This window comes from Equus quagga, chromosome 5, assembly GCF_021613505.1.
Source record: "Equus quagga isolate Etosha38 chromosome 5, UCLA_HA_Equagga_1.0, whole genome shotgun sequence".
NCBI classification, from domain to species: Eukaryota; Metazoa; Chordata; class Mammalia; order Perissodactyla; family Equidae; genus Equus; species Equus quagga.
The window spans coordinates 41,027,158-41,043,566 of record NC_060271.1 but is presented as its reverse complement, the minus strand read 5'-3'; the positions used below and the strand labels follow the sequence as shown (position 1 = coordinate 41,043,566).

The 16,409-nt window shown below is 43.8% G+C and overlaps 1 protein-coding gene across 6 annotated transcripts in view; it reads left to right on the top strand.

Annotated features, from left to right (window-relative positions):
• KIF1B (kinesin family member 1B) overlaps window positions 1–11,523 on the top strand; it is a 134,549-nt gene extending 123,026 nt beyond the window's left edge. For all 6 annotated transcript variants that reach the window (XM_046661801.1, XM_046661797.1, XM_046661800.1 and 3 more), the window contains 8 exons: window positions 736–881; window positions 1,068–1,307; window positions 2,677–2,748; window positions 3,960–4,081; window positions 5,479–5,628; window positions 6,007–6,199; window positions 6,410–6,528; window positions 7,056–11,523. In XM_046661801.1, the coding sequence (XP_046517757.1) occupies window positions 736–881; window positions 1,068–1,307; window positions 2,677–2,748; window positions 3,960–4,081; window positions 5,479–5,628; window positions 6,007–6,199; window positions 6,410–6,528; window positions 7,056–7,098 (1,085 nt within the window). In that variant the 3' untranslated portion in view covers window positions 7,099–11,523. The remainder of the gene's footprint in view (window positions 1–735; window positions 882–1,067; window positions 1,308–2,676; window positions 2,749–3,959; window positions 4,082–5,478; window positions 5,629–6,006; window positions 6,200–6,409; window positions 6,529–7,055) is intronic.
• The last annotated feature ends 4,886 nt before the right edge of the window (window positions 11,524–16,409 follow it).

Sequence of the window (16,409 nt, the reverse complement as noted above, 5' to 3'; positions counted from 1 at the left end):
CATGTCTTTTATATGTCAAACCAGTATAACATTTTAAAAATATTAACGGGAAGTGATGGGGCTAAAGCCACCTGTCATCTGCCACCATAACTGACCTATTTGAATGTGGGGGATGGGTTTGTAGTCCCTGCCCACCTTTTTCCCTATGAATGTACTTTTATATATTTGGAACCATAGTGTACAGACTCTTTAATCTCTATATTTTCACTTAACATAGTAACTTTAGCATTTTATCAAGTTGTATTGCCGTCTTCATAATTATCAGAGAATATAAAACTCAGTTTTAAAACAACTTCAGAGGGACTGGCCCAGTGAGGTAGTGAAATTTGTGCACTCCACTTCAGTGGCCTGGGGTTTTCAGGTTTGGATCCCGGGCGTGGGCCTAGCACTGCAAGGTCAAGCCACGCTGTAGTGGAGTCCCATGTAAAATAAAGGAAAATTGGCACAGATGTTAGCTCAGCAACAGTCTTCCTCAAGCAGAAAGAGGAAGATTGGCAACAGATGTTAGCTCAGGGCCAATCTTCCTCACGAAAAAATAAAATAAATAAATAATAAAACAAGTTCAGAGAGTTGCTTTAGGGAAAAAGGGATGAATTTTTATGAATAAACAAAACCCTCTGTGTCTTGAGACCATTCTCTCTTAGATTTTCATGTATGTGAGTTATTAATTCATTTTGAGCTAAAATTGGAATTAGATTTTTCTCTGAAAAAAATAATTGTTTTCTCTTGTCTCAGGCATGCAGAGGAGGAGAAGAAAAATCTTGGATACATCAGTGGCGTATGTGCGGGGAGAAGAGAACTTAGCAGGCTGGCGGCCGCGTGGAGACAGCCTCATCCTTGAGCACCAGTGGGAGTTAGAGAAGCTGGAGCTCCTCCACGAGGTATCCAAGGGCAGCAGATGCACAAATGAACTTTTGGGCAAGATTTCCAAAGTGTCTGTCTTATGTGCACCTTCTCTCTATGATCCTGGGTTTTCAGTTTTTGATCATGATGGAGGCATAGTGTTTTGCTTATTAAAATTGTAATGAGCTTTGTGTTTGCTGAGGCAATAGTGTTGATCTTCTTAGGTGGAGAAAACCCGCCATTTCCTGCTGCTGCGTGAGAGACTTGGTGACAGCATTCCCAAATCCCTGAGTGACTCATTGTCCCCCAGCCTCAGCAGTGGGACCCTGAGCACCTCCACCAGCATCTCCTCTCAGATTTCAACCACGACCTTTGAAAGTGCCATCACACCCAGTGAGAGCAGTGGCTATGACTCAGCAGACATTGAAAGCCTAGTGGATCGAGAGAAAGAGCTGGCTACCAAGGTGTGAATCCCTTCCTCTTTGCTGCGTCTTTTCCCACTGTGAGACTGTGAGCTGGTCTGTCAGTTTTTTCATTTTCCTTTAAGGCCTTCTATTTCAAGGCCTGTGCTAACACTGTGAATATAGAAATAAATCAGACTCCATTTCTACCCTTAATAAGCTTACAGGCGAGTGGATGACAAGCGTGTAATAGAGGTGTATGCCTAGAATGCTGTGGGAGCCCGAGGGGAGGCCTCCACAGGAGGGCGCTCATGAACTGACCTTGGAAGGATGCACAAGAGGGAGCTAGTGGTGTCCCTCAGTATTAGGGAATTCACGTGGCCGAGGGACAGGAGATGGAGTTGGAGAGATGGGCCAGAGCTAGATTAGGATCTTTGTATTGTACTAAAGAGTTTAGAGTATCCTGGGAGTGATGCAGAAATATTTTAAACAGGTATTTGTGTTTTAGAAAGACTTTCTGGCAGTAATAAAGGAGGATGGATTTGTGGTGAAGACATAAACTGGAGGCAGGAAGAACTCTTTATTGCAATAATCCAGATGAGAAAGGATAACGGTTTTTTTTTTTTTTTTTAAGATTTTATTTTTCATTTTTCTCCCAAAACCCCCTGGTGCATAGTTGTGTATTTTTTTAGTTGTGGGTCCTTCTAGTTGTGGCATGTGGGATGCCACCTCAGCGTGGCCTGATGAGTGGTACCACGTCTGGGTCCAGGATTCGAACTGGTGAAACCCTGGGCCGCCGGAGTGGAGCATGCAAACTTAACCAGTCGGCCATGGGGCCGGCCCCAATGATAAAGGTTTTTAACTAAGGCAGGGGTCTGCGGGATGAAGGGTAAGGGGTATTACAGAAGGGGAATTTGGGAGGTAGAATTGCATTCCTTGTTGCCTGGATGTGTAGTGGGAGAGGGCAGAGGGCTTGTTGGGGATGACTCTAAGGCATATGGTGTTTGAGCAACTGGCTGACGATGGAATATAGTAATGAGAGAGATTTTGTGTCTGTTTTGTTTCAATAATCGAATAGTCTTTTAGTTGATTTAGGAAAGTATGTCCATCTAGAACCCTTCACGCCTTTTAATACCAGGGCGAATTGAAAATGAAAAGGATGCTATTGCATCTTAAACACGTCTAAACTATGGTGTTTGCAGTAATTCACTTTTGTAGTCTTGAAAATGGCCTTTTTATCCACTTATTTTTTATTTGCTCTTTATTAGGCATATACTAGGCTTCCCTTGCTATATGCTTAGTTAATTTCTAGAGGTGGTTGGGCAGCATCTGAGCTCCACTCTGGATCATAGGCATGTTATTTTCCCTTCCTGCTTTGTATCCAGGGCTTGCTTTAACCAGGGAAACTTACATTTCCCTTTCTCTTGCCTAGTGCCTGCAACTTCTCACCCACACTTTCAACCGAGAATTCAGCCAGGTGCACGGCAGCATCAGTGACTGTAAGGTGAGCATCTCAGATTTCCTGTCCCCAGGTTACACTGCTTTTGGGTGGCTTGAGATGGGCACTGGCAGTGTATTTGAGGATGTATGACATATCTGTTCCTGTATTTATTTGATTTGTCCGAGTCAGAACTTTGCCTTCTGACGATAAAAGTATTCCTCTGTGTCTCTTAGAATGATGATCAGATGGGAAACATTTCGGCTTTTCCCTGAATCCCTTGGAGAAGAATATTCTTTAGGGGGTGGTGTATTATTGTATAACAGGGCCTAAGAAGTCCTGAGGTTCTTGGTGGCATAAAATTTTGTTGCCTTTGACGAAGAGTGAGGTGAACACTTTAAAACTTCTGTATCATTCACTATATTCTAGTCATCTTCACCTTTTCTGCTATTGCTTAAACACTCCAAGTTCATTCCTGCCTTGGGGTCTTTACATACTTGCTGTTCCTTTGCCCAGAATAATCTTCTTCCAGATATTCTCATTATTGCTTCCCTCATCTATTTTATTTTTCTATTCAAATATTGTTTCCTTGGAGTGGACTTCCTTAACGACCCTAAGTGAATCCAGCAGCTCCCTGTAACTTTGTAAACTCTTTCCCTGCTTTGTCTTTTGCTTCTTAAAGTATTTGTTGATTGATTAATTGGCTGCCTTCTCCACTAGAATGTAAGCTCCAGGAGGGCAGGTTCTCTGCTATATTCCTAGAACAGCGTCTGTTGTTCTAAGTGCTTGGCACATATAGATAGAGTCATTTAATTAATGCAGGAGAGCAGTAGCAATACTGTAAAAAGCCACCCTTGCCTCTTTTGTAAATGTCTTGATTCCTAATGTGATGCTCAGGCCATAAGATATTTGTAAGGCTTTTGTTTTTTTTTTAAGATTTTATTTTTTTCCTTTTTCTCCCCAAAGCCCCCCAGTACATAGTTGTATATTCTTCGTTGTGGGTCCTTCTAGTTGTGGCATGTGGGACGTTGCCTCAGCGTGGTTTGATGAGCAGTGCCATGTCCGCGCCCAGGATTCGAACCAACGAAACACTGGGCCGCCTGCAGCGGAGCGCGCGAACTTAACCACTCGGCCACGGGGCCAGCCCCTAGGCTTATTTTTTTGAATGACCTGAAGCAGAAGCTTTATGAAAGTGTGGTTACTGGTTGTCAAAGCTCCTTGTTGCAGAGGACTTTTTTTCATCTGAGTCTCACTTGCTGTGTTCTGTTTGCTTCCAGTTGTCTGATATCTCTCCAATTGGACGGGATCCTTCTGTGTCCAGTTTCAGCAGTGCTACCCTCACTCCCTCTTCCACCTGCCCTTCTCTGGTAGACTCTAGGAGCAACTCTTTGGATCAGAAGTAAGTACCCAGATTTCATTGAGAGAAGCTAATCTGAGAACCAAGGGAAATGCCAGCCTTCCTCCAGCTCAGTGGTTCTCAACTGAGGGCAGCACCATCCCCCTAGGCAACTTTCAGAAATATGTGGGCGTGCTTTCTGGATATCACAATGACTGGGGAGATGCTATGGACATCTTTTAACATCATATTTTCCTCACTTTCTGCGCAAATCATTGACTTCTGTTCTTAATCCCTATCTGCTCCTTTTGTCCTTCCATTTCCACCCCTGCTTGTCTCCCTAATCATATCATGCGTAGGAAGCCCCATCTTGGGAAAAATATTTTAAAACTACTTTGGAAAAAATATTTTTGGTGACACAGATTTATTCTAGATGCCATGAATTCATCATTATAATCACTTCTTTGCAATGCACCATCACATTCCTTTGCCCCTGTCTCCATTCATTATGCTCACCTGTCAGAACTCACCTGCTTATCTTAACTCATTGTCTATCTTACTGTACCAGCACTGACACAGTTGAGTGTGGCTGGAGAAAATAATTAAATTTAGGATGCCATCGAATGTAAGACATTATTTCATGTGCCACTGAGAAAGAAAAAGTACTGCCAATTAAAATGTGACATGCCATCAATTCTGAGATGCATCCCAATGTGAGAAATGGTAAAGTATAAGAAAAATGGGCTTTTTAGAATTGGTGAAATACAATTAACTAGGCTAAGCTGCTCTACCAAGATAACTAACAATATAGCGCATAGGAATTATTTCTCACATACCAGTCCTGGACTGGTCCCGGTCAGTGATGCAGCTCTGCTCTCCATGGTCATTCAGGACCCCAGGTTCTTCCTGTTTGTTTGCTTTCTCTGCCAATCCCTAAGGCACTGGTTCTCAGACTTTAATGTGATCAGCATCACCTGGAAGGCTTGTTAAAGCACAGATGGCTGAATCCCACCCAGAATTCCTGATTCTGTAGGTCTGGGTTGGAGCCTAAGAATTTGAATTTCTAACAAGTTTCCAGGTTAAGCTGATGCTGCTGGTCAAGGACCACACTTTGAGAACCACTGCCCTAGGTGTTGCCTTGAGACTAAATTAGAAACATATAAGGGAATGGAGTTCATATTCCAGACACTTCTATTCAGAGGGCTTCACAATAAGAAGAGACTTGGTGGTCATCAATGATCAGTTTCCTTTTGTATCTTCCAAAGGATGACACCAGTTGAATTTGGGATTAACTTTCTGACACCAGCTTGTCTTCTCAGCCGAGCTCTCTGAAACTGATGTTTACAAGGCCCCTGGTATGCAGGGAGAGGCATTGTTCCTCCCGGTGAGATGGTTGTACACATCATGCTTTGACCTTACTGAACCTCGAACCCCTTCTTCCTAACCCCTCTCTTTTAAAGGACTCCAGAAGCCAATTCCAGGGCCTCTAGTCCCTGCCCAGAATTTGAACAGTTTCAGATTGTTCCAACTGTGGAAACGCCCTATTTGGCCCGAGCAGGAAAAAATGAATTTCTCAATCTTGTTCCAGATATTGAAGAAATTAGACCGGGGTGAGTAGTATATTGACCAGGAGTTTAAATCTGTCTGGTTTAAAGACAGATCAAATCAGCAATAAGAATTTACTTCTAGCTCTTCTACACGAGGTCTATATTATAGTCTAATGCAAATGGAACCTGGGGTGAAGGAGCTGGGGTGGGTTTCCACTCCAGGTGTGTCTTGTAATGCGTTACCACCCTGGCACAGCATGCTGTGGTGGTGCTTTGTACTCTTTTGCTGTTTTACTTTGGCAGATGAGATTCTAGGCCAAATAGATCATTTACCTGTTTTGTTCAGTGTAGGGACTTGGCCTAGGTATATTTTGATGGTGTTCAGCTCATGATCATTTTCTTTTTGTGAGAAACTAACCTCTCTTGTACTGTCCTTTTTAGCTCAGTGGTCTCTAAGAAAGGATACCTGCATTTCAAGGAGCCACTTTCTAGTAACTGGGCTAAACATTTTGTCATAGTCCGTCGCCCGTATGTCTTCATCTATAACAGTGACAAAGACCCAGTGGAGCGTGGCATCATTAACCTGTCCACGGCACAGGTGGAATACAGTGAGGACCAACAGGCCATGGTGAAGGTCAGTTCTTCCCTCTCTTGGCTTTTCATCGCCATGCATGCCTTTCCCTTTTGAGTACTGAGCTCTCTGTTGTATAGTGTGGAATGTCTTCTTTATATCTGGTCTCTCTGAACCTTCAGTGAGAAGTACTGTGTGCCTATGACTATGGCAGGGTGGTCCCCATTGCTCAGCACCCATACTGACTTTCTCATCTTCTTGTGTCTCTTTCAGACACCTAACACCTTTGCTGTGTGCACAAAGCACAGGGGAGTCCTTTTGCAGGCTCTCAATGACAAAGACATGAATGACTGGTTATATGCCTTTAACCCACTCCTTGCTGGCACAATACGGTAAGAAGTCATTCCTGTGTTTCCTTCCTCTCCTTGGCTTTTGGTTCCAGGACATCAACATAAACAGGAAAGGAAGCGTTGTTCCAAACTGGTTTAAAATAGAGGAAGGACGGGAGTGTAAGTGTGGTTGTAGGGTGGTGCTGAGGCTTCAGCTTTTCATAAGGGATCATCTAGTGTCCTGAACAGCTAAGGAGACTCACATTTGCATCCAATTAATCTCTTGCTTTGACTTTTTGTTCTTAAGGGGTCTGCAGCTGGAGTCTGTGGAAATGTGTAAAGGGAAGATTATGAGAATCTTAATGGTCTCCCAATATTCAGCCCCAGATCCTAGGAGGGGCTTGTGTCCCAGGGTCACCAGGATGGAGAAGACCACAGCCTAGCCTGTTTGTTCAGGGAGCCTGGAGACCTGGGCCTGTGGAGCAGGATAGGAGGAAGTTCGAGGAGGGAACCAGAGAGGACAAAGACCTGTGAGGAGAAGACCGTCTAGATCAGTTTTCTAACCCTGCCTCTGCATTTGTCACCCATAGGTCAAAGCTCTCCCGCAGATGCCCCAGCCAACCGAAGTTCTAAGTGACTCTGCTGAGCGCCCTCACTCACCTTCCAAGAGATAAAGAAAGTGTTACCTCTCATTTCTCTTTGTGATTCTTGACGGTTACTCTTGTATGTAATCCTGTGGCTTAACTACTCCCTTTGTCTCGCACTTTTTCTAGCTCTCCTGTTCCCCATCTCCATTGCTCTGTATTCTTTTCTTTTTTCCTGTGCTGAGAATCTTGTTAAAAGCATGTGGCCTAACAAAAGGGGAAGAAACAAACAAACAAAAATACAACCCAGAGGGGATCCACTAAATCTCCAAATTATCTTTTGGCGTATTTGGCTTCCTTTTGTATGATAGGTCCCCATTATGACCACCTCTGATGTCTGTACTGCTGTCTTTGGATATCTTTGTCTGTATTTCAAAACAACATAATACTTTTTTTTCCGTTTGTGATATCACTTTAATTTTTCTTGGGTGGCTTAGAGACTAAGGGAGGAGATATCTGGCCTTCTTAAAACCTGAGAGGAGAAAACTGACCTTTTTCCCTTCTGTCTCTTTTTGCCATGGCTAATCCCTGCATTTTCCATTCAGGGAAAAGGGTGTGGTAAGCTTGGAAATGGGACAGGTGCAGTCTCTGAAATTGGGGCTTATTTAGAACATAGTTATGTAATTTTCATTTAGTGGAAGAGAGGAGAGAGGACTTTTTAGCAGGCTTGTGCATTGGCTGCCATTGACTTTGTCTGAAGGAAGGAGCCAAGGATACGGCTGGAGGATTTCAAAAGGCCAGAGGATTTGGCAGTGAGCCATGAAGGCAGACAGTCAGTAGGATGCTTATAGTTCCTCACAGCAGAATTCCTGTGAACTGTTTTTCTCAGTTGGAAGGAAACCCCTTCTCTCAGAGTTTCTCAATTCTGGGCTTGGAATTAGTGTTGATGGTGGTAGTCTGGAATTAGTGCCGTGTTATACACAAATATCACGCAAGGAGGGAGTCTTTCACTTTCTGGTGATGAACTTGATGGTCTTTGTTGTCATTATAATTATAATGCTGAATAGTGACCTTGTGCTTGTTGTAGCTCCCTTTGATCAAAGAAATGTAGCTTTCAAGTATAAACTTGAAAGTCTCCTTCTGAATCCAGTGGTCATTTTCAATGATCTTTGTCAAATTGAAAATATTTTCAGTGATGCTTGTCTCCCTATACTCGTAAATAAGCAAACATGGCAGGCTTTGTTTTCTGGAACCCAGGATTAAAATCAACCCCCTCCCACTGCTTAAAAACAAAACAAAAGGACACCTGGGGGCAGAGAAGAGAGTCCACCTGAGCCCTGGCCCCAGTGGTTTGTTGCTTGCATCCACCTTGCCTCTGCTCCTTGCTTGTCTCTATCGGGTATGGAACTCTTGCCAGGGGAGAAAGGAGGAAGCTCACTGCTGACAGTCTCTTTCTCTGACAGAACAGGGGCATCGGCTTCCAGAGGCCATCATAGAAGATACTCTTTTTCTTTCAGCTGCCAGTAAGTTTTACAGGAATGACGTGGAGAAAAGAAGGCCTCCAGGTTACTTCAGTTGCTTTGCTGGTTGACTTGGGCTTGTTTTGTATCATTTTTTACCTTTCTTGCTCAAACCTTTCTGTTTGCCCATCCCTCAGGCATTCAGGAAAGTATCTACTCACCCTCACTTTGTGGAGACCAAGGGTCCTCAGCCTTGAGCTTGCTGACTCTCAGGTGATGGTGAATTGGATGACTTTCTCCTTTCAGCAGCAAAGGGCGGGGTTTATGCACTCTGCAGACGGTTGCTGGGCAGGTTGCTGGGCAGGCTCACCGTCACCCAGACCCTTGCTCTGACTTCCTGGTTGGGCTCATTGTAATCGCCTTGCAAAGGGGAGGAAAAGTGAGTCACAGAGAGCTTACTAAAAGAAAGGATAGAAATCACAGGCTGTGACCTTATTTAGATAATGGTCAATAAAAACTTTATGGTAGATTTTTTTTTAACTTTCTTCCTCTCCTTAAAACATAGGTCATTAACAACGATATTATTTGTTTTCTAAGCAGTAGGTGAGATTTTTAACGTAGTTAGAGGTTTCTTCATTGTCTAGAGGACACAAAATGCCCTTCTGGTGTATACTCAAATTCAGGATCCGTTGGTGCATAGTGACAGCTTCCTGGACTGGAATTAAATCTAATTTCAGGGAAATGAAGATGAAATTTGAAGGTTACTTTTAGAATTAAATCACGGATGCTGCTGCTGTTACAAAGTTTGATAAAAAGATCCATATTCGTGACGAAGGGTGGTGGGGAACACTAAGGGAGAGTAAAATCACATGATACATTGAAATGACTTTTGTTGTTTCTTCCTAACTAAAACAAAACTGGCTTGGAAAGTCTTTGCTTTGGAGGTGTCAAATATTAGAACAGGCCGAACTGGACCGTTGGTCACATGCGCAGGTAAGAAGGTCTCTTGAGGAAGCAGGGGCCGCGGGCAGGCATGCTTTCCATCATCTAGGAGCCTCTGCTATGGCTGACAGTATGGATAGCTCCTGTTGGTCTCCCTCTTTCTCTAGGGGTCCATCTTCAGATTGGAGTTGGAACAATTTCAGAATTGATGTTCCCTTTCTGGACAGGTCTATCCCCACTTTAAAGCTCTGAGAGAAGATTTATGGCAGGAACTGTTAATGAAGCTTTAGCTGAAGCCATAGTGGCAGGAAAGTTGAGGAACGAACTTAACCTTTAAGGAAATCACCTTTTGAGGTTTTTTTTTCCCCCCCTAAAGCACTCCTTTAAACAAGCCAAAAAAAAGAAGCAAGAAAGAAAAGAAAACTCTTACACAAATTAAGGAGAAATGATTACTAGTTAAAACTAGTCATTTCCCCTCCTTCCCTCCCCCATTCTCCTTTCTCCTGCCAAAGCGAAATATGGCCTCACAGCCCACACCAAACCAGTGCTCACACTGTCCTTGTCTCTGCGCCTGCCTGGGAGTCAGTCAGCTCTCAGGCCTGGCTGTGCGGGGCCAGCCAGCCCTTGCACACAGCCAAGAGTGCAGGGAGGGGCTGCCTCGGCAGCGGGCTGGCACTTGAATTCCAGTACGTGGCTAAAACGTGGTGAAGGCGAGGGAAAAGGATTTTTCCCAACTAAGAAACCACTTCTTTTTCTCCCTTCAGCGACATAGAACTTATACAACTACTCATATTTTTTATGGGTTTTTTCTTTTTTAGCTCTTAAGATGAAGGAATAAATTAAATCGTTGTGAAAGGTCTTTTAGGATCTAAAAATAAAATGACTTCTCCTGGCACATACTTCAAAGCAAAGACTTTGTTGCCTGCTGCTTGTTGTCTAATTTACAGGGATATTTAATTTTGTAAGGTATTTGTATATTTATACAGCTGTAATTAATTGCACATTGGACTGGAAAAGAAAAGATGACCTAGCGTGTAGCACCTATCGGTACTCTGCATTCCCTTGTGCTGTGTCCACTCGGGTTCTCCCGGACAGTATCAGGGCTTGTTCGTTTGTTTGACTTGGCTCCTTCATTTTTCCTTTTGGTTCCCTTTTTAAAATGTGACTGTTAACTTGCTCCTCTAAAAGAAAAAACTAATTCTGCTGCTACTCTCAGAAGGTTTGCTGAATGTATTTTAAATAGGACTCTAACTCGTACACACTGCAGCTGTCCACCGTGGCCAATAATGATTCACCCAAGTGTGTGGCCCGACCGTTACTGTATGTAGAAGGAATGTGTTGATTTGTGCTTCCTTAGTAAATTGAAATATCAGCTGAGAGATTATCTGCTATTGTTGTTCAAAAGGCCATTTATGAAATTCATATTTGAGCCCCATAAAATCCTAGGAAAGCCTCTAATCATTTAAAGAAAGAAATTAGAGTTGATGCAAATTTCATGTTAAAAACTCACAGCCAAACGGCTATGCTCAAGTGGAAAGTCTGAGCTGAGGGTCTCTTGCCAAACCCTGGCTGTTGTGTGTTGTTTTCATGTCTTCAAGTTTTTTCATGCTGCATATTCTGGCATCAGTTCACCTAAGGAATCCATCAGCCCTCTCACATTTAAGGAATTGTCTTAGATTTTGTGGCTCTAAAATACTTGTCCTTGAAATTTCAAGTCTCTTGTCACCATCCTTGTGCACTACAACAAAACCCATGAAGCATAAGTGGCCTTTTTGAACCAAGACTTTGCAAACTGATCTCTACCCAGCGGAGGAGTTGAGCACATTAGCAACAATGTACATTATTAATTTCAGACTTTCATTTTCATGTTTTATTATGTAAATATCTGATGTTTGGAGCTTGAGTATACAGAATGTAAATATAGTTCTTGTATTTGTACTAATTCTGGTTCTTTTGCTGTATAGCCTTAGATGTGCAATGCAGACATTATCTAACTGTGTATGGTAACCTTGCATCACGGAGCTGTTGGTGAACGAGGTAAAAATAATAAAGGTGCAGCCAGTGCATCAGAAGGCTCTTGATGTGCATTTATTCTTGCACCCTTCGAAAGATATTTACGCAAAGATTTTTCTTGACTTGCAAAATATTACTTTTGTAGGACAAAAGTCACGATGCTATGACCTACATATTCCTTTCTGATAATTCCAAACAGCAGTTATTACTAATCAGGAAAGCTAATGTGGTGCTGTTTCTCTAAAAGTACTTTCCTCTCAAATATGGATGTGGCTGTTTGAGGTGGAAGATTTGTCTTTTTTCTCCTGAAGCCTCTCTTTATTTAGCTACCAGTGATTCTGTAGTGTTTTTTGGGGTTTTAGGGGCTGGGTGGGGGGTCAAAAATGTTACCATATCGGCTTAATTCACCAAGTCCCAGTTGTGAGCAGAGGATGAGCAGGGACCATTGTCCTGGGTGATTGAGGACAAACAGAAAGAGGGAGGGAAAAGCAGCATTCAGGCAAAAAGGAATGCTTCATTCAACTCACATCTGAGTGCCCACCCTGTGCCCTCTGTGCCTTCTGGATGCTTCAGCAGCAAACAGAACAAGCCCTGGCAATTGTGGCCCCGCCGTTCCAGTGAGGGAAGACATTCGTGACACAAATTTAGAATGTCACGTGTAAGTATTACACAGCAAAACAGAACATGAGATTAGAAGGGATGGGACGGAGGCGTCTTTTTAGATCATGTGATCAGGGAAGGCCTCTCTTGGGAGATGACATTTGAGCAGACTCCTGAATGAAAGGATGGGTAAACCATGCAAATCCCAGGCAAAGAGGTCACTAGGCAGAGAAATTAAGCCCTTGAGGCAGCAGTGTCCTCAGTAGGTTCCAAAAAGAGCAAGGAGGCTGGTGTGGAGTAAGGGGGAGAGCTCTCTCTAGGGGGGCCATGGTGTCACAAAGTAGCCAGGGACCAGGTGGTTTAGGGCTGAGGTAACTAATTTCATTAGAGTGAAATAGGAAGCCAGTGAAGGATTTTGAGTAGTTGAGTCACATGATCCTATGTGTGTTTTTAAAAGACTGTTCTGACTCCTAAGTGGAAAACAGCCTGTGTGTGGGGTTAGAGGAACCAGTGGAAGAAGGGAGACAAAATAGAAGATGGTTACCCCAATTCCAGGGGAGAGGATGGCAGCTTGGACCAAGGTGGGAGCAGTAGAGGCGGAAGAAATGGTCAGATTCAGGATAGGTTTTAATGTTAGAGCTAACAGTTTGCTGAGGGACTGCGTGTAGAGTCAGAGAGATAAGAGAAAGATAACTCAAGGATGTGTGCCTGAGCAAAAGAACCGCGCTGCAGGGGCTGGCCCCGTGGCCGAGTGGTTAAGTTCGCGTGCTCCGCTGCAGGCGGCCCAGTGTTTCGTTGGTTCGAATCCTGGGCGCGGACACGGCACTGCTCGTCAGACCACGCTGAGGCAGCGTCCCACATGCCACAACTAGAGGAACCCACAACGAATACACAACTATGTACCGGGGGGCTTTGGGGAGAAAAAGGAAAAAAATAAAATCTTTAAAAAAAAAAAAAAAAAAAAGAACCGCGCTGCAGTTCCCTAAGATGGAGGAGATTGAGAGGACAGGTAAGGGGTGCTACTGAATTAAGAATTTGATTTTGGCCATGTTCACTTTGAGATATCAACATTTCTGCCTGAATGTGTAGTTGATGAGGCAATTGGATGTACTAGTTGGATTTGCGGGGAGAGGGTGGGGCTGGAGACATCCATTTGTGAGTTGTCAGCATGAAGGTGACAGATAAAGACGAGAGGTAAGGAGACCTGGTGAATGAGTGTCGCTGGTGAGAACCAAGGGTTGTGTCTTGGAGCACTGCAACATGTAGAGGTCGGGAAGAGGGAGGACGATCCAGCAAAGATGAAGAGAAGTGGCCACGAAGAGAGAGTGTTACTTGGCAACCAAGTTAAGGAAGTGTTTGAAGACGGAGGAAGTGATAACTGTGTCCAGTACAGCTGACACGCTAAAATAAGAACTGAGCAGTGAGTACAGGTTTTAGCAACAGAGAGGTCTAGGAAGCTGGAGAGAGTCAGTGAATACCATCACTTTTTCCCAGTTTCAGAGCCAACCAGTCAACAAAATTAAGGCAGATAGGAGATCAAAATTTCACCCTTATTACTATTGAAGGTGCGATTGGAGATTGTGGCTTACATCTGTGGGTAAATGGATTTCCTCATACCGAACCTCAGAATTAGGGGGTTGTGGGAGCAGTGCTTCTCGAACTTTGTCGTCCACCAGACTCACCTTGGGACCTACTAAAATGCAGATTCTGGCTGAGGAGACCTGGGTTGGGGCCCGAGATTCTGCATTTCTAATGAGCTTCCAAGAGATGTCAATGCTGCTGTTCCTGGGGCCCCCTTTAAGTAGCAAAAGTAGAGAAGGACAACAGAGGATGTTCCTGAAGGCAGCTGAGGTCCTCAGAGAGGGAGGAAGTGGCTGGGTTGTCCATGCCTGGGGGCAACTTCCTCCTGGGAGTGTGTGAGGGACTGAGGGAAGCAGGAATGTTCCAGTAATGGAGATGGCCTCCCATGGGAGGAGATATCAGGAGTGTCTCTACTCTAGCAAGGTCTTTGGTGAGTAGAGCGTTTTCCTGACTGGTGCCGAAGAAAGCCTAACTAGAGGAGATTCAAGGGAAGATGGGAAGAGAGAAAGTTGACAGAGTGAGTACAGATCATTCTTGCAGAGATTTTTACTGAGAGGAAAGAAGAGAAGGGGATATAGGGTCAAGGAGAGGTTTTTATTTTTTTATTTGAGGAAGGTTAGCCCTGAGCTAACATGTGCCACCAATCATCCTCTATTTGCTGGGGCAGAGTGGCACTGAGCTAACATCTGTGCCCATCTTCCTCTACTTTATATATGGGATGCCTGCCACAGCGTGGCTTCATAAGCGGTGCTTAGGTCCGTGCCTGGGATCCGAACCTGCGCACCCTGAGCTGCAAAAGTGGAGCACATGAACTTAACTGCTACGCCACTGGGCCAGCCCCAAGAGGTTTTTATTTTAAAGAAAGGAAATAGCCCAGCATGTGTGTACGTTGATTGGAATGAATGAACTGGAAGAGAGAACCTGACGATGGGAAGAAACCAGAACGGAGGGTCTGCTGGAGTGATACCCAGCAATAGGCCAGTGGGATTGGAGCTGACACACAAGTGGAGTCGTAGGTCCTAGATCCTAGGGGAGCACTGCCGGTTTATCGGCAGTAGAAGGCAGTGCAAAATGTGTGGGCAACCAGCAGACAGCCAGCTAAGCCATAGAGCATGCTCTAGGCCTCTTCTGATCGTTGTTTTCTCCATGGGACTCGGCCTTAACAGTTAGCTCACCTCTCAGGGTTACGTTAGGCCATGTCTTCCTGAACTCCACTGGACTTTTCGTTTAAATTGAATTAGTTTTTTAAAAGCTGTCTGTCCACTATAACTAGACCTCATCCAGTGTCATATGGGATTGATCCCTAACTAGAGTCGCTCTCCGAGTCACCGTGTCTCTCAGAAAGCTGATAGTTCAGAATTTCTGTCAGGAGGTCCCATGGAACTGTGCACATTTAATGCATTACTTTTCTGATTTTTCTTGTCATTCCACTTTTGGTTGGATGAGGAGATTTTTCTACTTTCCCTTGGGAGGTCCTTGTCTTTGCACAGTCCTAAATTTTTAGCTTTTCTGAGCACATCACATGCTTACACTGTAGCTTTAGAATGTATAGTCTCTGGGTTTTTTCAGAATTGCTTTCTACCTGTCATTCGAACAAGCCGTTGGAGTCCAGTTACAGGAATTATACAGCAAGTGAGTTACAGAGCTGGGATTGTCAAATCTGCCTTAACTAGTATGTTACTCGCACACCCTCTTATGTAAGTGTGGGGAAGAAAGAAATTTTCCTCTGCCCTTCTGGTTTCTTCTGGCTGGTCTAAGATTAAATTGACATGAGACATTAATAGGAGAAAATCAAATTTAATTAATTTTGTACATATGGGAACCCCACAGACATGAGAGGGTCAGAGACAAAGAGGTGAATTGAGGTACGTGTGCCGTCTTGAGCTAAGGAATGGGATAGGGGCCTGAGGCTTCAGAGGGGAGTGGAGTAATTCACGGGGCAATAAGAAGAGCAGATGCCCACTAATTAGAGGTTTGTCCTGCTATACTGATTGGTGATAAAAGTTTATTTCTGGTAATAGCTCTTATTATGGACAAGTCCCCAGTTGAAATTCTTTAAGGAAGAGGTAAAAAGTTTCTTGAGTCCGCAGGGTCTCCATTGCCTTTAGCTCAAAATATTTCATGCCAAAGTGGTGCATCTTAGGCAGGCCTTTTCTGAACCCTTCATAAATCAAACAAAGAATTCTCTGCCCTAGAAGATTTGCATAGAAGGGCTGTTTTTGTAGAATTCCTGCCCATGCTTTGATTTGGGGAGTTAGGATAAGGCAAAATGTTAAGGAGAACAGTAAACATTCTTACTATTTTTTCTTAAGCCAAGCCAAGCATGTGAGGATTTCCTAAAAACTAAAGGTCAGCATGAAGCAGCCTGCAGCTCCGGCTCCAGCTCTGGCAAGCCCTGGCTTTATCCGTTCATCTGCGGGAGAGTCTTGCCTTTGTCCCAGCCCTGCTCTCCTTAAGCCAGTTTGCTGGAGTTTTCCAACAATCATGGGAAGCAGTTATTTATTTATTTATTTATTGCTAGTTAGCACCTTAACGAAGAAATGGGAAGGCTGTGTAGCATGTAACATTAGTAATAAAAATTATTGGCTGTTTGATTAGATATTTAAACATGTTTGCCTAAAATAATGCCTATTCTGTAATAACTTGGGTGTGTCCCGATGTTTAGTCACGTTGACTCAGCATAGTTTCTCTGTTGCCAAATCTCAGACTAGAGCAATCAATTTGTTCCTGCAACACAATCTGATGTTAGGCCTTTCTTGTAAAG